Raw genomic sequence first — 19,429 nt, 5'->3', positions numbered from 1 at the left:
TGTCGAAGGGACAGATACAGGAAATCATTCCTGCCACAAGCCATCACACTGTACAACAAATCACATCTGTCAGACAGAGACTTGCAACTGTGTGCTGTATAGTTCTGTTTTAACATTCCACTACTCAGCACCTTAACTGTTTATTTATTATACATCACCCAGCACCTTAACTGTTTATTTATTATCCATTACCCAGCATCCTAACTGTTTATTTATTATTTATTATTTATTATATGTATTATATATATATTACAGCCTAGGTTAATATACATTCACACTGTTTTTCAGACTGGAGGGGAAGTGGTGATTCCTTAAGAGGCCAAATCAAGTTGGTTAGTTCCTGAATCCCAGTACCGGGCGTCGGGTTCTGCCACTTGGTTCTTGGTTTCGGGGTTTCATGCTAACTCTCCTTATCTATACAATCATCTATATACTTCAATTCCATCTGTATATTTCATTTCATATTCACTACCATCTGTATATTTCACATCCCATATCTCTTTTTCTTAGGTTAGCCCTAGTCTTTTTAGTCTTTATAGTCTTTATTGTAAATATTTAGCCTTTATTCTGTTTTATTTAACTTTATTATATGTTTCTACTGTTGCTGCTGGAACACCAGAATTTCCCTGGTTGGGATCAATAAAGTATATCTATCTATCTATCTATCTATCTATCTATCTATCTATCTATCTATCTATCTATCTATCTATCAGTTTTTTCCTTATTTATCCAATAGGCACATTGTAAAATTTTAATTTGCTCAGATGGATACTTTTTGAGATATGGCCAATTTAGTGAGGGGGGTATGTGTCGATTTTGGTGTGATTTTTGTGGTAGTCAATTTTATGCATATTTTATGTATGGTGAAATTCAGAATGGGTACTTTACTGTGGAAATTTGGAAGCGAAAACCCGAACTGTATGAATGTGCAGTTTAAGAGATTTGGTACAAAGTTCATGAAAATGTTGATGTTTTGACAAATAAATGCATTTCTGTTGCGATGGTGATTATATTTTAGGTTAATAACAAACAAATAATAAATGTCTTATGAATATAAGACACAGAAGCCAGCTACAATGGTCTAATATTGAGGAATTTCAATATTCGCAAGTGGTGGATTAGCCCCATGTTTGGGATCAAAAAAAAAGAAGAACTTGCATAAAGAAAAATTGTTTTATATCCCAAGAAAGAGTAAGCTTTGAACTTTAAATTAAAACAGAGATCAGATTTTTTAAGACATTCCCGCATTCAGTTATGGGCCAGCGAAAATCTGACATGAAAACTTTTTTTTGGATTTGGAGAGGCTGCCATCCAGAAACCAATGCATATATCTGACTGACCATTAATGCTTTGAACAGTCCATGTATGTATCTCAAAGCTCTAAAAAAATCAAGAAGCTGGGGCATATACAAAGTTGTTTTCTGTAGGCCCAAACATGGCCGACCACGAAACCTATGTGTAACGAAACGTGTAATTTTTTTTCCATTTTGGCTGGCTAGCATGCCTACCAGTTATGATGTATGACAGATGTTTTTGTATATGCTGAGAGAGTAGGTGGAGGTGTATTACCGCACCAAATTTCAGTTTCCTATGTGGTGTAGTTCCTGAGATATTGACACCTGAAAATGGAGGAAAAATAAGGACGCGTGAAAATCGCACCAAAATTGACACATACCCCCTCACTAAATTGGCAATATCTCAAAAAGTATCCATCCGAGCAAACTAAAATTTTACAATGTGCCTGTTGGATAAATAAGGAACAACTGGTGAATTTTTCTGAATTTTTTGAGACCCAAGTGCGTGGGCCATTTGTTGAAATGACACATAGCACAGAGGGCCAAATTTAGAAATACAGTACTTTTTCCTAACATGGTGTGTTATAAGAATCTCTGTCTTATTTCTGTCTTTGTGCCTTTCTCCTTCCAGCCACTAGATGTAGAGTGTTGAAGCAGCTGCGAGTAGAGTGTGCTCCCATAGTAAATAGGTTTGACTATGCACAGTGTAAGAAGCTGGATATGGAGCAAGTCCTTGATCAGATACTACGGATGCCCCCTGAGAGGAACCGCATTATCTATATGCGCCCCATGCATCAGGTTAGTGATGATTTACTTTTGTCTTGGTATCTGTAGTGTCTATAGCTGTGTTCAAAATCAGATACTGACCTGTTACTTTGGTAGTATTTTCTGGATCATGTACAGTCAAGTGAGGATTCAGTTTACTGTGACCAGCACACAATTCAGACTGCAAACCCTTAAAGAGAACTTGGTTCACTCAGGCACCATACTTGAATCACCTTCTGGCTAATACATTAGTCATGGCTTAAAATCCAGCGTGGAATTACTCAAATTGTGCAAATTTTTTATGAATCTCACATGCATGTCAGTGAAAAAATTCCATTGATCACTTTTGCCCACTGGAAAGTGTTGGTCAGCAGAAATTTGGTTACAACATTTATATTGCCCAGAGAATGAAGCCTCGCAATTTGGTAACATGACATTCCCTCCAATGCCACCAGCAGGCAAATTTAAAATCTTGACCACTAATGTCTCAAAAACTACTTAAGAATTGCCATGTGATTTGGTGGCAACATTCATGTTTCATAGAGGATGAAATCTGGCAACTCTGGTGACCCTATGACCTTTACTCTAGCACCATCAGCAGGCCCAGCAGGGGATCGGTGTTGGAAATAATGCTCTTGCATTAATAATTTACATGTGAAAATATAATTGTGAGGACTGCTATCCCTAGTTTACAAATGTCCATTATTTTAATTGTATGTGTGCTGCATACCAGCTATTTGTTTCGCTGTGAGAGAGTGTGGCTGTTTGTTAAAGACATCTACATAAACTGGACATCAGAAATTGTATGCCCTGCTTGGAAGGAGTGGACACCAATGTTGACCTCTGACCATGTTCAATCATTTACGTTTACCGGGCAGGCAGAGGTAAAACAAATTCTTAAAGTAAGCTTGGACTATTGAAGACTCAAACCTCAAAGTTTAGGACATTGAGCCCATAGGTGTACCTTACGTCGACATGGCTCCCTGCCTTGTAGGCAAAAACTGGTTTCCCATCAATCAGTGTTGCTTCAAGCCTCAATTTTCAGAGTTTCCGTCATTATATGTTAATTTTCAGCAGCACCAATGCCACTGAATAACAGCTGAAATACTACAGAAATATTAGAGGAATACTGTTGGTGATCATGTGTCTGTGTGCGCATTCATACTGGTTATTCCCACATGTTGATTGATAATTGATTGATAATACTTTATTGTCAGTCAGGGCTCAAATTTTTTGTGCATGCTATTTGTAACTTTGGTTATGAAGGTGCATCTTTGCAGAAACAGGCAATATTTAATTTGATCACACTGGGGAAAAACAGTCTACATTGGCACAGCAGGGCCATAATATGAGCCACTCTCAGTGGTGTGCCTGCCCAGGAACATGGAATAGCAGCTAACTGCTGGAGACAAATAATTTAGGCTTTGGGTATCATGATAAAACAGTAAAAATACACATTCATATATTGGACAAAACTGGTATTGTAAGAAAATGTAATAAACACATTCAAGTGCTCCCCCAGAAACACCTCAGTGACCCCATTGGAAAATTATATCTTCAGTTCCCCCTGATGCTCTCTGAATAGCCCCATAGGGTGACACTGTCTCTGTTTAGAAACATCACCATAGGTTTCTTTAACTTCAAAAAACATTGCTCTCAGTCATCATTCCTCATTACCAGGCCCGAATGGAATCCGCGCCTGCGGTGCTCTGACGAAAACTCAGCTGAAATTCCGCGGAATTTGAACACAATACTGTTGCAGCACCCGTTGAAGTGTACCTAAACGCATCCCGCCACTCCCCCTTTTGTCTGTGGCTAATGTCGTGTTGTGAGGTGGAACAACAGAGGAGAAAGCAACTTGTCTTAACAACTAAAAGATGTCGAAAAAAAAACACTCCGTAGAATCCCACAGATTTCGCTCCTGAATCTCCACAGAAAACCAGAAAAAAGTCCAGATTCCATTTGGGCATGCTCATGACTCTTGAAATGTTCATGTTGCCATGTTGCCTTGTACATGAACTGTATATGCTTCAGTCTTTGCAAATAAAATTAATGTAATGTAGAGATAATTGTTGGATAATTTAGGTTAAATTGTTAGATAATTGTTATTCTGCATTTTTCCACAAATCTTGGCAAAATGGCCAATCCACATCTAACTTAAAGCTAAAAAAGCTGCCTTGTATGTATTAAGAAATCAATGGTAAGAACTTTTAATAATGACATACTTGATTACAGCAGCCAGAAAATGCTTTCTACTTTTCCACCACAAGGGTGCTAGCGCTTTCATGTTCTTTGACTTTTCTGCCTGGTCCAAAAATAGCGGAAAAAAACAACAGAAAGAGAATGGAAAAAGTCTTAGGTTTGAATTTGTTTTTTGAAACTTCATTAACAACATGCGATCACTCTGCAAAAGCCACATATCTTGACACAGCTCAACCATTAGCATGATGGACCATTTAAAGGCTAGGTCACAGACAGTTTTAATGCCATTTTGCGAACTCAGGGGTGGTATTGTAGAAGCAGAGGGCACTCAGATTTGATGGTACTGTAGTGAGAAGGGGCTCAATACCACTAACAATTCCAGGTGAATTTGGGGCCAAAAAAGTGTTTTCTCAGTGCATTTGGTTTGGACAGTCCAAGCATGAAATGGACTAAGATTCAGTAACACAAAAATATGAGTGTGGTCCTGGTAAGACCTAATGGGATTAGTTAGTTAGTTTGAAGGAGAAGAAAATAACAATGGGACATCACTTTTAACAACAGGTTCAAGAGATTCCTAACTCCATTTGCCTCACTCTTTGTTGCTATGCTTTTCTGTTGGTGCCAATTGAGTATCCTAATAAAATTAAGTGAATGAAGCCTCACACAAAAAGCTTCTGTACTGTGCAACAACAAATAATAAGAACGCACATTTTGTAACTGTATTGACAGTGAATTGTTGGACACATTTTGAATTATAAATAAATCATGGAATGTACAGTACAGGCCAAAAGTTTGGACACACCTTCTCATTCAATGCATTTTCTTTATTTTCATGACTATTTACATTGTAGATTCTAACTGAAGGCATCAAAACTATGAATGAACACATGTGGAGTTATGTACTTAACAAAAAAAGGTGAAATAACTGAAAACATGTTTTATATTCTAGTTTCTTCAAAATAGCCACCCTTTGCTCTGATTACTGCTTTGCACACTCTTGGCATTCTCTTGATTAGCTTCAAGAGGTAGTCACCTGAAATGGTTTTCACTTCACAGGTGTGCCTTATCAGGGTTAATTAGTGGAATTTCTTGCTTTATCAATGGGGTTGGGACCATCAGCTGTGTTGTGCAGAAGTCAGGTTACTACACAGCCGACAGCCCTATTGGACAACTGTTAAAATTCATATTATGGCAAGAACCAATCAGCTAACTAAAGAAAAACGAGTGGCCATCATTACTTTAAGAAATGAAGGTCAGTCAGTCTGGAAAATTGCAAAAACTTTAAATGTGTCCCCAAGTGGAGTCGCAAAAACCATCAAGCGCTACAACGAAACTGGTACACATGAGGACCGACCCAGGAAAGGAAGACCAAGAGTCACCTCTGCTTCTGAGGACAAGTTCATCCAAGTCACCAGCCTCAGAAATCGCAAGTTAACAGCAGCTCAGATCAGAGACCAGATAAATGCCACACAGAGTTCTAGCAGCAGACCCATCTCTAGAACAACTGTTAAGAGGAGACTGCGCCAATCAGGCCTTCATGGTCAAATAGCTGCTAGGAAACCACTGCTAAGGAGAGGCAACAAGCAGAAGAGATTTGTTTGGGCCAAGAAACACAAGGAATGGACATTAGACCAGTGGAAATTTGTGCTTTGGTCTGATGAGTCCAAATTTGAGATCTTTGGTTCCAACCGCCGTGTCTTTGTGAGACGCAGAAAAGGTGAACGGATGGATTCCACATGCCTGGTTCCCACTGTGAAGCATGGAGGAGGAGGTGTGATGGTGTGGGGGTGTTTTGCTGGTGACACTGTTGGGGATTTATTCAAAATTGAAGGCACACTGAACCAGCACGGCTACCACAGCATCCTGCAGCGACATGCCATCCCATCCGGTTTGCGTTTAGTTGGACCATCATTTATTTTTCAACAGGACAATGAGCCCAAACACACCTCCAGGCTGTGTAAGGGCTATTTGACCAAGAAGGAGAGTGATGGAGTGCTGCGGCAGATGACCTGGCCTCCACAGTCACCGGACCTGAACCCAATCCAGATGGTTTGGGGTGAGCTGGACCTCAAAGTGAAGGCAAAGGGGCCAACAAGTGCTAAACACCTCTGGGAACTCCTTCAAGACTGTTGGAAAACCATTTCAGGTGACTACCTCTTGAAGCTCATGGAGAGAATGCCAAGAGTGTGCAAAGCAGTAATCAGAGCAAAGGGTGGCTATTTTGAAGAAACTAGAATATAAAACATGTTTTCAGTTATTTCACCTTTTTTTGTTAAGTACATAACTCCACATGTGTTCATTCATAGTTTTGATGCCTTCAGTTAGAATCTACAATGTAAATAGTCATGAAAATAAAGAAAACGCATTGAATGAGAACGTGTGTCCAAACTTTTGGCCTGTACTGTATGTCGCCCATTTTCATCTTTGCCCTCTCACCTAGTGTGGGGGACATATTGTTAATCAAGACTGGTCATTTAGTCTCAGGGTTTCCTCTAGGATTTTTTGAAACTGTGGGGGAGGGCTTCAACGTCGTTGAGGATTACAAGATAAAGTTAAATTCATCTTAGGTATGTAAATTGGATTTATTAGCTTTGTTAGCTTGGAGCTTGTTAGCTTACAATTAAAGCGCAAGGGTTATGTTAAAATGACAGGGATGCATGAAGATTTTCAGTATGGAGAGAATTAGGCATGTTTAAGAGATGTTAATGCCTCATTAATTTCATGTGCCCTCACCCCTGTCTCTGCCCTCTTACTTCTAATTCTCTTTCACCCCTCTCATTCAAACCTATCTCCATCCTTTACCTCCACCCCACCCCTATCCTCCAAATTCCCACCCTCTCTTCTGACTCCCATTTTTTTCTAGATTGATTCTCTAGCTTTGGAGCGTCAGTTGTTCCAGGGTCCCTATCCGTATCACATCGCCATAGTGCACGAGTTCAGTAACCCTCCGAATATACGCAACAAGGTCCGCATTCGCAGCTGGATGGACACAATAGCCAACATCAGCCAGTGAGTAGTGACACCAATAATAGACATGGGCAATTCCAACCCAGTGTCAAGTGCCTTTAAACTGTGTTCTAGACCAGAGGTTTTCAAGCTCTTTCATGTCCTGGACTCCTAAGTTGACTTTCAGAAAACCATGGACACCCATTTGAAGTGATTTCACCCTTTGTGGACCCTTATATCAAGCAATTTTTTGGTCTGTGTTCAGTGTGAGGCTGCATTCAGACACCTTTCACAAGAAATTAATCACAGCAAGTGTGATCCAGCATCACTGTTCTGACCTTAAAATTTTATCATTTTAATTGTTGGAAATGGAGTGATAAGATGAGAATAAGTGTAATTCAGGACAGCAGAGAATGGGCGTGGCCACACCCAACTCAGCTAGCAGTAACAGAAACAGTAAAACAAGTGAAACTCAAAGCTCAATACTAAAATTTATTATTTATGTTCATTAACATGAAGTCAATTCTATCATTATGAAAAAGAGACACAGTAAATGTTGTATCTAACAGTGTGTAAATCATTATCGGTTACATAAAATTCATTTTATTCAAATTAAAATTCAAAAGCTTTATTGGCAGGAAAGTTACAACAACAATTTGCCAAAGCAACAAAGAACAATTTGTTCAAATATTTAGACATAATAACCAAACATTTAAACATAAAACAATACATAAAACATTTCAACAAACATTAACCTGTCTCTCACGTTGTGGCATGTTCATACATATTGGGCATCTGTCCTGTCTCCTTCTCCAAGGAGTATTCTCAATTTGGACAGCTCATTAAGCTCTTTGAAGTCTGAAATGACAGAATTGAATTTGTCAAAGTAACTATTCCTTATTTCATTTAAGGCCCCATGCTGTCCACTTTTCCAGGGTTTTATTTGAACTGTTGATCTCCCTGTAAGCTGTATTTGTGGTTTTGAGTACCTGTGGTCCGCTAAATATAGTTTCACAGCTCCTCTCTCTTGCCTTTCTCCCGGAGCTCTGGCAGCACAGTTTGTTTAGCCAATCAGAAGAGAGAATCAGCATTTCTCCTCTGATTGGCTGACTGTTTTCTGAGTGACATATGGTCGGCCCAATCAAAAGCAAGTAACTGAAACCTACGTTGCTCAGCGGAGCTCAACGGTGCTCACTGGTAAACGGGAATTATCATCTTATATAGATAATCATTATTATGTATGATTGTCATGGCTACCGCTGAGCGTGATGTTATAGACCCGTTTACAGCCTACATCATCGATAAGCTGCGTGTGCAGTTTGGTAACAGAAGTACTGCTATTTTGCGCTGGCTGGACAAGTTAACAGTGTTAAATAATACCGCCAACAGCATCAAAATGTTGGGTTGTTGTGTGTACGGTTGTCAAAATTGGTATTCTAAAGGCGGACTCAGGTTCTATAGGATACCTACCGGATAACGACCATTTCAAAGCAACCGAAGGCGGCTGTGGCTTCAAGCTATCATGTAGCTTTGTGGGTAGGTAGGTAGGTAGGTAGGTAGATACTTTATTCATCCCGCAGGAAATTCACATTTTCTTCAGCAGTATCCACAGATTACAAATTAAGTAAATAAAAAAATAGAAATAAAGAATAAGATCTAAGTATAACAGAATAAGATCTGAGTACAACAGAATAACCTAAGTACAACCCAGTGTGCAAAAAGCAATGTGCAACAAAAAAAACAGAAAAAACCGTGTGCATGGGTGTATAAAATGTGCATAGAGGTAGGTCAATGTGCAAATTTAGAAGAAATATACAGTATACACATGATAAATAGCAGTAAGCAATATAGACACTATGAACAAGGATTATAAAAAGATAGGAATATGAACAATTTCAACAGAAGTATTAACAGTTAAACAGAAGTAATAACAGTTAAACAGCAGTGGAAAAAAAAACCTAACCTGAGGAACACACGCTCCGTCCGAGGTTCAGAGTTAGTGTGAAACCATGAGACAGAGATCGTCGACAGAACCTGACGCCCGGTACTGGGAATTCAGGAACTGTCAGACTTGATCCAGCCTCATGGAATCACCCCTTCCCCTTCCAAAGTTAGCCGACCGTACATGTTTGAGCCCGACTCAGATCCCGAACCACACACAGCAGGAGACACCGAACCACCTCAGATCCGTTTATTACAGGATGTTCCCGTCTTGATGAGACAGACGAGCAAATTTGGACTAAAATCCTGCGGGACCCAGGAAAAATTGACATCAGCCACTGGTCTCTAACATATGTTTCTTTTGGAAGAGTGTGGCTAAAGACATCCAGGTAACAAATTGGCAGTTCCAACAGCAATGGAACTACCAATCCCATGGGACACAAAATTTAGATGTTTGTATGGTTATCAAGAAAATAAGGATGAGCTTTGACTAAATCTTTCTCTAAACATAATCTAATTGTTTATAACTGATTAGCTATAAATTGACCATTGTCTGTTTATGTGTCTCTATCACAGGGAGTTGATCAAGTATGAGTTTTTCCCAGAGGCCACTAGGACAGAGGAGGATGTAAAGAAATATCCCAACTACCCCTGGGGCCGGGACATCTATACACTGGAGGGTAACACACAGTAAAACCTACAGTATTTCCACGCACATCTGCCAACTACTCCTGGGGATAGATAGACAGAGACATATTTACACTGTCTGCTTTTCAGCAGAAATACTTTTGGATAATATAGATATTATATCAGAGTTTCCTCCAGGATTTTTTGAAACTGTGGGGGAGGGCTTCAGCGTCAGCGGCAACAAAAAAACAAAACAATGGATTAAATATAATCTTGCCTAGGTACCTTTCTCTTGCCCTTTTCTCTCCCTCTGCGAGCGCGCAGCAGTAGAATCAAACAGGCAGGTGATGACTCCGGTGTTCATTTTTCAAAATAAAGTTAATTGCAGTGTAGTGTAACATTTCATGATATTTAAATTATCATTTCAAACCCTGATTATAGTAAGTATATGTGCGCAAATATAGGCTTTATATATGTGTATGTATATCCATTCATACAATATACTTAAATTGCTTTAACATCTGAAAAAAAAAGAAAAAAAAGAAAAAAGAAATCATCATTCCGAAGGCGTGGCGGCTTTTATTTTGCTGTGTCGGTGCACCACGATCAATTACATGTAGCAGAAACCCTGTATATACTGTCTATATACTTTAAGTTTAGTGGCACAGTTATACATGGCAGCTTATACACATTGGTGCACATTGACATGAACATGCATAGGTGGGAATGAAGCAGCATTGTACCATTTGCAGCATGGACCTAAAGAGCAGTATGTTCAGAGGGGCACAGGCCTCCCCTCATCTCTCTTTATCTCTGTCATATTGTCTCTCTTTTGGATGATTTCAGTTGATGGTTCCATTGGTCAACTTAGCTGTTTACCACTCAGCGTATAGTAAAGGCTAAAGTGTTACTGAAGTCTACTGTGCTAAGGTTGACCATCATGATCATCTCCCAAAAAACCTGTTTTATTCCTTCAATGATTTTCCATCTCTAGGAGTAGTGGATGGAGCCCCCTACAGCATGATAACAGACTTCCCATGGCTGAGGACTTTGAGAACAGCTGACCCTAACAGCTATGCCCGCTATGACTTTGAAGATGACGAGAGCAGTGAGTGCAATACACACCTCAATCCTTTTCCATCAGCAGCTTGTGTGGCTATTTTCTATTTTCAGATGTTAAGACATGGGGCTCTATTTTCCCGGCGCGGCGCAGTGAGGCACACCCCACGCAAAGCTATTTTCGACCAGTGCAGACCGAGGTGCGCCGAGATGGGGGTGGCGGCGCAGCAGGGGGAGGTGTCGACAGATTCAGCTTGGCGCAGTGACATTTTCGTGCAAAAAGGCTTCGCCGAGGTGCGCCAAAAGCTCGCCATCTGAAACCACGTCCGGCCGGCGCAGTGGAATTTTGGCTGACAGGCGGGCAGTGCGCACACGTCACCACAACCTAACAGATTGTCAGGCACAGTAACAATGCAATAAATACCCACAAAAAACACTATTCAATGCTATAATCTCAATCAGCACATAAATGTATCTCCATATCGACTGTCCCGTCACAACTGATGTCAGATCAAAGGAGATTGGCACCATTTGGCATACGTAATGAAAACCCAACCTGATCACCTGTCAGTCAAACAATGTGTCCAGTATGGTGATGTCTTATTTCCAGACATGGTGTCTGGCCCTGCTCCTGTTAACTACACAGTTCTTCTTCCATATATATAAATATTCCACGCTGGGTTTCCGTTACCTGGTAATCACCGGACTATGACTGGTAAAATCTGCCAAAGTCCAGTAATTTTTAAATGTCCGGTGAAAATATTCCCTCTAAGCACAATTTGAATTTTATTAAAAATGTTCACGTAATTTTATTTATTTATTTATTTTATTTATTTATTTTTTTAAATAGCCTGCGTGATCCCTGTCTCCAGTGTAACAGAGAGAGAGAGAGAGAGAAGTTTTTCTCTGCAGAACCGGATCAAAACAGCGCAGCAAAGTCGCCTGGAGGAGAACAAGGTCACAAGACTGATGCACATTGCAAGTTGCGGAGAGACACTTGAGACTTTGGATTTTAATTCAGCTGCTGAATTAAGTTTTTATTGCATCTATTTGATTTCAAGTTGGCAACACGCCTTGTTATTAAAACGGTATGAGCCAGTTTTTTCTTTGCAAATTGTAGTTGCAATTGTTTGCAATTGTATGCAGTGTTCATGTTAAAAGAGCACAGGCTTGTGCAATATTTATTTATTTATTTTAGACGTTACGCACGTGAGTCAATTGACGGCACTCATTTTATTTGATATAGCCTACTTTTCAAAAGATTACGCTATAAATTGACATGCCTTGATATCATTCTTATGTAGCCTGCATATAATTTTAAACTCATTAAATTCAGATAATATTTGACCGGAATTTCAAACATTTGTCCGGTAAACTGAAAACCTGCCCAGGGTATCCGCGGCGTCTTGAAAAGTATTAAAAGGTGATAAATCAATTTTGGGAAAATTAAGACCCTTAAAAAGTATTAAAAAGTCTTATCACGACTTTATAAAGTCTTAAATTTTGAAAGTATTTTTTCTGAATTAGCTGTTCAAGAGTTTGAGTCCCAAAAACATCGTAAAAGTGTGTGAATTTATTCATTTTTATTAAAAAACAAAGATGAACAGGTACATAAAAAACTAGGCTATTATGGGTGCGTTTGTAAATTGTCTCTGAGAGCGCCAGAGCAAGCTCCCAGTGCATATTACGAACGCACCGAGATGTTACATGAATCCATGCGTTCAAATTAACTAGGGCCGAATCGCGGACGGAATCGCGGAATTTGCCAAATAAAAAGGAATCTATTTTTAACGCGGAATCTGACATAATTTGAATGAAATGCTGTTTTGTGTGGAATATGAACGTATGTCTGGGGAGAATTACATGGAGGGAAGCAAACCTGGGTGGCACAACCGCTCCAGTGGTTTCACCTGCACCACCAAGAAAAAACATTACAACACCTGCACCGGCACCGTACGAGTCCAAAAAGCAAAGCAACTCTCCAGGCTACAGCAGCACACTGACATAGATTGTGTAACAAAGTGAAGAGTCGCCACTCCGAAATATTTTCACTGGCTAACAGCAGCACACTGGCTTAGCTTGTCTATTCATAGAAGAGGTATCACTTCGGCTTATTTTTCAATCTATGTTATCACAGGCATATTACTGCTCATTCACACAGGCATACTACTGCTCATGGTAGTTGAATTGTTAGGTCTGTTTGATAATGAATTTACATTTTTAAAACAAATAATAATTTAGCATGTACTCCTGCAAGATAATTTATTATGTTCCACAACTCATAAACATACACTAAAACTACATACCGAGTGTTTGAGCAACATATCTCCTCTGGGCTACAAAAGATCCGTGGTAAAAAGTACTCTGTTGTTGTGCGGTGAGGTATTAAAAAATATTGAAAGGGTCTTGAAAAAGTCTTAAAAAGGTATTAAAATTAACTTCAAGATTCCTGCATATACCCTGCTGCCGGTTACATTGTCCGATGCCAATTTTTTTCTAGGGGAAACCCTGATTCCACACATATCGAAAATGTAAAATGCATCGGTTCCTTGCCAGACTCTGGGCGTTTAGAACAGCAAATGTAAAAGCCTTCATGAACCAGATTTTGTTTTAATCTCTAGTGTGTGGTTGCATCAGTAAGTGATGGGAGTCAAAAGTTGCAAAACAAACGTATTTATATGAATATGGCGAGGATTATCCTTTGAGGTAAAAACATTCATCAAAAATGGGGGCTTCACAGTTAAATTTATATTTGCTCGTAAAAATCAATAACTTTAACAGACGGTGACAGAGCTGGAAAAAGAGAGATGCGAGGCAGGTAGGTAATGGAAAGACAGGGGAATGAGGAAGACGAATGTAAGGATAGATGCATGGATGGATGGATGGGTGGACAGATGGATGCAGGTAGCTCCAGCAACATTCCAGCAGCCAAGACTGGCCTCACTGTCCTGAGTGTGTGCTGCTGCTGCTCTCTTCCTCCATGTCAATTGTGTAAACTTTCATTACGCCTTCGTGCAGTGCATTTTAAAGGCGAAGACAGGGGCTCATTTGATTGGCTTAAAGTGAATCGGCTGTGTCAAACCCACTCCACGCCTTCTCTCCTCCCTTGCGCCGGTAGGAGGAACGGCGCAGTAGTTGCGCCACGGCGCACGGCGTGCCAAAATTGCAAAATCCACTTGGCCACACCCAGCTGGCGCAGCACAGCTGCGCTGCGCCTCCGCCTCACCAGGTCTGCGAAAATAGAGCCCATGGAGTTAAACTTGAGCAAAACAGCATTTACCTGTCACCACTAGTGCCTTAACATTAATATTAGCCTGGGCCTATGGTCATTTTGGAGCCTCCCCAACCCCATCTCCTCCTGCTCAAGCAGTTTTTGGTACATTTTGATACATTGTCAGACTTTCTACTACAAGAAATCAAATGGGCACTGAAATGCATTATATCCAGTGGTGCCATCAGGTGGTGCTGTATGGCAGAGAATCATAGAGGCTCAGCATGGCCCAACATCATAACTGAATACAACGGCTCATTGGCAAGATCACCTTAATTACTATTTAAATTGCTCTGGCCTGTTAATGCTAGCAAGTGTAATAAAACAAGAGTACTTTAACACAATAGTTCCAGGGCCAAAACCACTTAAAATCAAATGCTACATTTAAAAAGATTATACTCATTTGAATATTTGTTCTTAATCATGCTCAATCCATCCATCCATTCTTTCTTCATGTCATCATTTGGAAGATTTTGTGTAATGTTGAATTTTGTCTATAACTTTTTTACTTCTCCTTCTACAATTTTTATACAATGTCACCAAATCTGGTATTATAGTATGTTTGGAGTGAGCCGAGAAAACGTTTTTTGGATTTTTGATATTCAAAAGAGCTTTGCTGTAATTGGGTTTCAAAGTTTGATCAAAAGTGCTATTGATTCTTAATACACTGTGCTATTGCAACCATATTTGGTTGATACTGTATGTGCAATTTTCATGCATTCTTCTTCTTAGCACTACAAATTGACCAGTCTAAAAGTTGGCTTGTCTTGAGAGTGAGAGATGTTTTTTTTTGTTTGTTTTGTTTTATGTTTTTTAAATCTGTAATCTATCTGTCCATCACATAAATTCAGTAGTGATGTCAAGACTGGGTAAATGAGTTGGTGTATACATGAGTATACATGTATTTTGGGTACAGAAGCTCACATGAAAATGTTACGGGGACAGTGAAGTCAAAGTGACATTTAATGGGAAATGGATAAGGCCCAGATTTTACCTCAGTAGTCCAACTTTAGGTGATACTGTTCCCTCAAGCTCAAGTTACCACTACACTGTTTAGTTGGAGTTACACTTACATTTCTGTGCTCATTATCTTCGCTGATTTAATTGTTGCACATTTATTATGGGAAAATTTATTAATTATTTTGTGTGATAATCATTCCCTTAATTTACAGTAAGCACGAGCCAGTATTTTATTTAGCTGTTAATATTGTTTTTTTTGTTATTAGTTTTTGTTAGTAAACCCTTTTAACAGAAAAGCCTCGAGCAGAACCCAACTCTGCGTCGGCGGTCATCTGCCCTGACGAGAGAGAGAGAGACTGACTGACTGACTGACTGACTGACATACATACATAGGGCTGTATAGTCATACTCGTGGTGATAATAGCAGTTATGACAATAATAATAGTATAGCAACAACAGTGGTAATTGTAATAACACTAATAGCAATAATAAGAAAACTTCTGATATTAGTAGTAGTAGTCGGAAAAAAGGTTATTGAGAATAGTAAAAATGATGATCATAGATGTGTGGGACTGAGTAGTACTAATAATTGGAGTAGTAATATGTCTAATGACAACTTAAATCTGACTTTAAAAATTAAGCTCGGAGATTTGTCAAATTGAAATGAACAGACTCAGCTCATGCATTGTGTCATTTCTAAGTGTCGGTGTCATTGTATAGCATAAGACACATTTCTGCCATGGATCAAGAAAGTCATCTTCATCATCTTTATCTGCAGTGGAATGATTGTCTCTAGACATTTCACTTGGTGGGTGCTGTAGAAGCAAAAATTGTGAGTGTCAACAAACACTACAGCCATCAAGTGTATAACATGTTTTCCTGTTTTTTTGTTTTTTTTTTCCTCCTGTGTCAGCCACTATCTACGCCCCACGGCGTAAAGGCCAGCTGTCAGCTGACATCTGCATGGAGACAATAGGAGAAGAGATCTCAGAGCGCCGCCAGAGTCGAAGAGGAGTGTTTCAGAGAGTGGTGGTTCTCTTTGTCCATCACTGTGATACACCAGGAGAACCTGTGGATGATGACTACATCTAGACACCATGCCTCTCCAAAACATATATAAGCTCTTTTTCTGAAGCCAAGAAACCAATTGTAGTAAAGATAATGTGCAGTCCTCACAGAGTCAGTATTGCTGCAGCACTGCCTAAGATCTGAACCGTTCAAATCTTTGCCTTGGTTTGGAAAAAGAAGACTCATTTTCAGGGTGTCTTAAGTGAATTAATATTGCAGAACAAGGCTTCACTGCGTTCATGTGAAGGAAGTGGTTGCAAAAAAGAACACTAGAAGGCATTGCCAAAGATAAACATGGCAAAGGAAGGAAGTTGCCGAACATAAGCATGATTAAACTTCATTTGGTAGCACTCCTTGAAACCAAAGTCCCAGTGAAACACCTACACTGTTGTCATCTTGTTAGTTCTGACCAAACTGGGTGTCATTATTCGTGGTCATGAAACTTCATTGAAGCATTGTTTTTTCTTTGAAGAAACAATGCTTAACCTTGTGTTTAGTGAGAGGATTTTTCATGAAGTTAACTGTTCTTACTTGATGCTGAATTTTCCATCATTCCAGCAAAATCTCAATGAACAAATAAACCTCTTAAGCTTATTAGCTCCAACGCGTCCTAGCACAGGCTTGATTGATAAGGCCATTGTCTTCACAAGTTTCATAGCTAATGTCTTCAGTTGCCTTATTTATAATCAGTGACCTTGACATGAAGAGAAAATGTGAAAAGAGAAGGAATGTCACTATGTGTGTGTCCATACACCCTGCCCGATCGCTGTTGCACATGGGCAACTGCCAACAGAGATAGGACGGAAGCAGGATCTTCAGTTACTTCCATTGTCAACTCCGGAAAAACGACAACAATGTACTTAACCCAGAATGTTATTTATTAAACGTTTTTTAAGTACATTTTTCAAAATCATGCTGGCGTAATGATGAAATTTCTTGTTTAAAAGAAAATGTTTAAAAGTAAAATCTGACTATAGTGTAGCTGAGTTCTGAATAAAGGTTTTAGTATCAAACTGTTCTCTGTGTCTGTCAATGAAAAACATTCAGTCTTTAAAGTTAATATTTGCTTTCCCTATTAATGATGTGCAGTGTTTTTATAATGCTGCCTGTTTCTGAGTTGTTCCTACAGTAGCTTACAACTAGCTGGTTTGACTGGCATTACAGCTCTTGCTTCAGGAGTTTATCAGGGGTTTAAACATGAAATTTAATCAGACAGAGCCAGAATATTTTAAACGTTAGAAAAGAAAAGACTTAATGAATGACAGTGTGAGTTAAACACATCAAGAAGAAAACAGCTACTGAATGAGATCCCCTGCTTCCATTCCATCTCTGTAGACAATTGACAGGTAGTGACGGAGGAACCTGAAGTACTTGTATGAGCTTTAATCTGTTCACTGCCACAGTGAGTCTGCTGACTTCTTGAACACACACACACCACAAACTCAAGTGGCCTTAGACTTGTCTGTTTTATTTGTTCTTTTTTTTTTTTTTTAATTTCTTTCACCTGTTGAAAGGTGTTTGTGTGTGTTAGTGATGTACTGCTGCAATTGTGTTTACCTCAGCAAGTGCTAAATGTAAGATGAAGCTAAAGATGACTGAATAATTTTGAATTCATTTTCATTGATCTCCTTTTCCCACCACTCAATAAAAAGTCAGTCATCTTCACATTTTCCACCGATTAAATGAAGACTGAAAGGCAGTGTGGCAGTGAACTAGATTTATTGACTATTCCCTGCCAGTTCAAAATATTACTATGTATGCTTCTAATAATTAGACTTCATATCCATTAGAGGCTGTTGCTGCAGTGTATTGGCTTTGACTGTGTTGCTTTTTACAAAGTAGACTGTTATTTTACTGAAGCTGCCCCCCATGCTGTTGGCATAAATATAGTAGTCAACAAAATTCCAAGTGACCTCAGCTATTGTCCTGTTTCCTTTCTGTTCTGTCATTACTAGCTGCAAAATCTCCCATGATTTGATCTGTTGGAATGTTGTGGTGCTCATGGCCTTTAAAGGATCATACCAGCGATTTTATGTTTAACATAATATCTACAAAATGTATAAAGTTGAGTTCATTTTCTGCACTGAATATAGTCGCCGGGGGAAATGTTTGCTCTCTATCATCTCTATCTCTTATCAGCCCTGTGGTTTATGAGTGGCAGCAACTTTGTTAGCCAGAGAAGCAGAACATTATAAAGAGGGCGTTTCAGCCAAAAATTCAAATTTGAAAATCAAGGGATTTTGATTATGTGTTGTAAAATTTTTAGTATCCCTGCATGATTGTTGTTTCCCGCAATGTAAAATGTGGGTAAGTTGTAGAAAATGGGCCGAACATTGAAAATTGCTGGTATGGTCCTTTAATCTGTCCTCAGAGACAACAGAAACAGGGAGAGATGAGACACTTCAACACTTAAAACCTGCTTTTTAAAGCGCCCAAGGTCTATACTGTCTTAGTGAAGGGTCTTAAAATCACTTAAGTGAGGAACCTGTGAGTGACATCAGGGTCAGTGTCATGATGGAGCACTGAGCGGTGTGTTGACATGAACAGGAGGAAACAGTATCCAAGCTCTCATATTGGTCAGGTGGCTTCAGGAGGATAGCAGACAACTCTCATACTCGGCTCTCAAGTAGCTAAAGCAGTTTCACTTTTGTCTTGTGTTTGACCCAACTCCAATTCAGTGCTAATTTCTTTTTCATCCCTTGGTCCTTCTGTCCACACATTTGATCCTGATTTGATCCTGTTTGATGTGGGTGCTGAAAAAGAAAGGAAGCAGTTTGATAACTGATGTCAACAGCATCACTTTGTTGTTTCGCTTTAGAAGTCATTTTCGACAGCCACTCAGCCTTGTTTTGATCATTCCATTCTGAAATTGATCGTACAGCATCGGCAGCTAAACTGGCGATCACGATGGATTCTGTCCATCGGCGATTGCTGATTCAATCGTCATTCTACCCAAACCTAGTGTGGATTTTTTTTGCCAAGTGAATAAATTAAGTTGCATTTTCAAAAAAAAAAAAAAAAAAAAAAAAAATCTGTCACCATGTGAACAAATTATCTCGACCACTTCTTTAAGCTGTGCTCCTTCTTGTAAATGGTAGTTACTGCTTGGTGAAAATGTATAACATATTCTAAGAGAAAAGGAGCTGCTAAGTCTGCTATTCTCCAAACTGGCTAAAAATTGGCTGGATAATTTCTTGAAATGGTTTTGGGTCAGCATATGGGTCAGTACTGCTTTATCTTGAGATCTTACATTGACTGAATGCTGAAATAATTTTAAAAGGGCCAAAATGAAGCC

The 19,429-nt window shown here is 39.3% G+C and overlaps 1 protein-coding gene across 1 annotated transcript in view; it reads left to right on the top strand.

Annotated features, from left to right (window-relative positions):
* fbxo38 (F-box protein 38) overlaps positions 1–19,195 on the top strand; it is a 119,125-nt gene extending 99,930 nt beyond the window's left edge. The window contains exons 17-21 of the mRNA XM_030061678.1: positions 1,927–2,093; positions 7,126–7,271; positions 9,726–9,829; positions 10,771–10,884; positions 15,980–19,195. Coding sequence (XP_029917538.1) covers positions 1,927–2,093; positions 7,126–7,271; positions 9,726–9,829; positions 10,771–10,884; positions 15,980–16,158 — 710 coding nt within the window. The 3' untranslated portion in view covers positions 16,159–19,195. The remainder of the gene's footprint in view (positions 1–1,926; positions 2,094–7,125; positions 7,272–9,725; positions 9,830–10,770; positions 10,885–15,979) is intronic.
* Positions 19,196–19,429: the final 234 nt, after the last annotated feature.

Source organism: Myripristis murdjan, chromosome 10 (genome assembly GCF_902150065.1).
Source record: "Myripristis murdjan chromosome 10, fMyrMur1.1, whole genome shotgun sequence".
NCBI lineage: Eukaryota > Metazoa > Chordata > Actinopteri > Holocentriformes > Holocentridae > Myripristis > Myripristis murdjan.
Note: the sequence above shows the minus strand (reverse complement) of the source record. Positions and strands in the feature narration are given on the sequence as shown.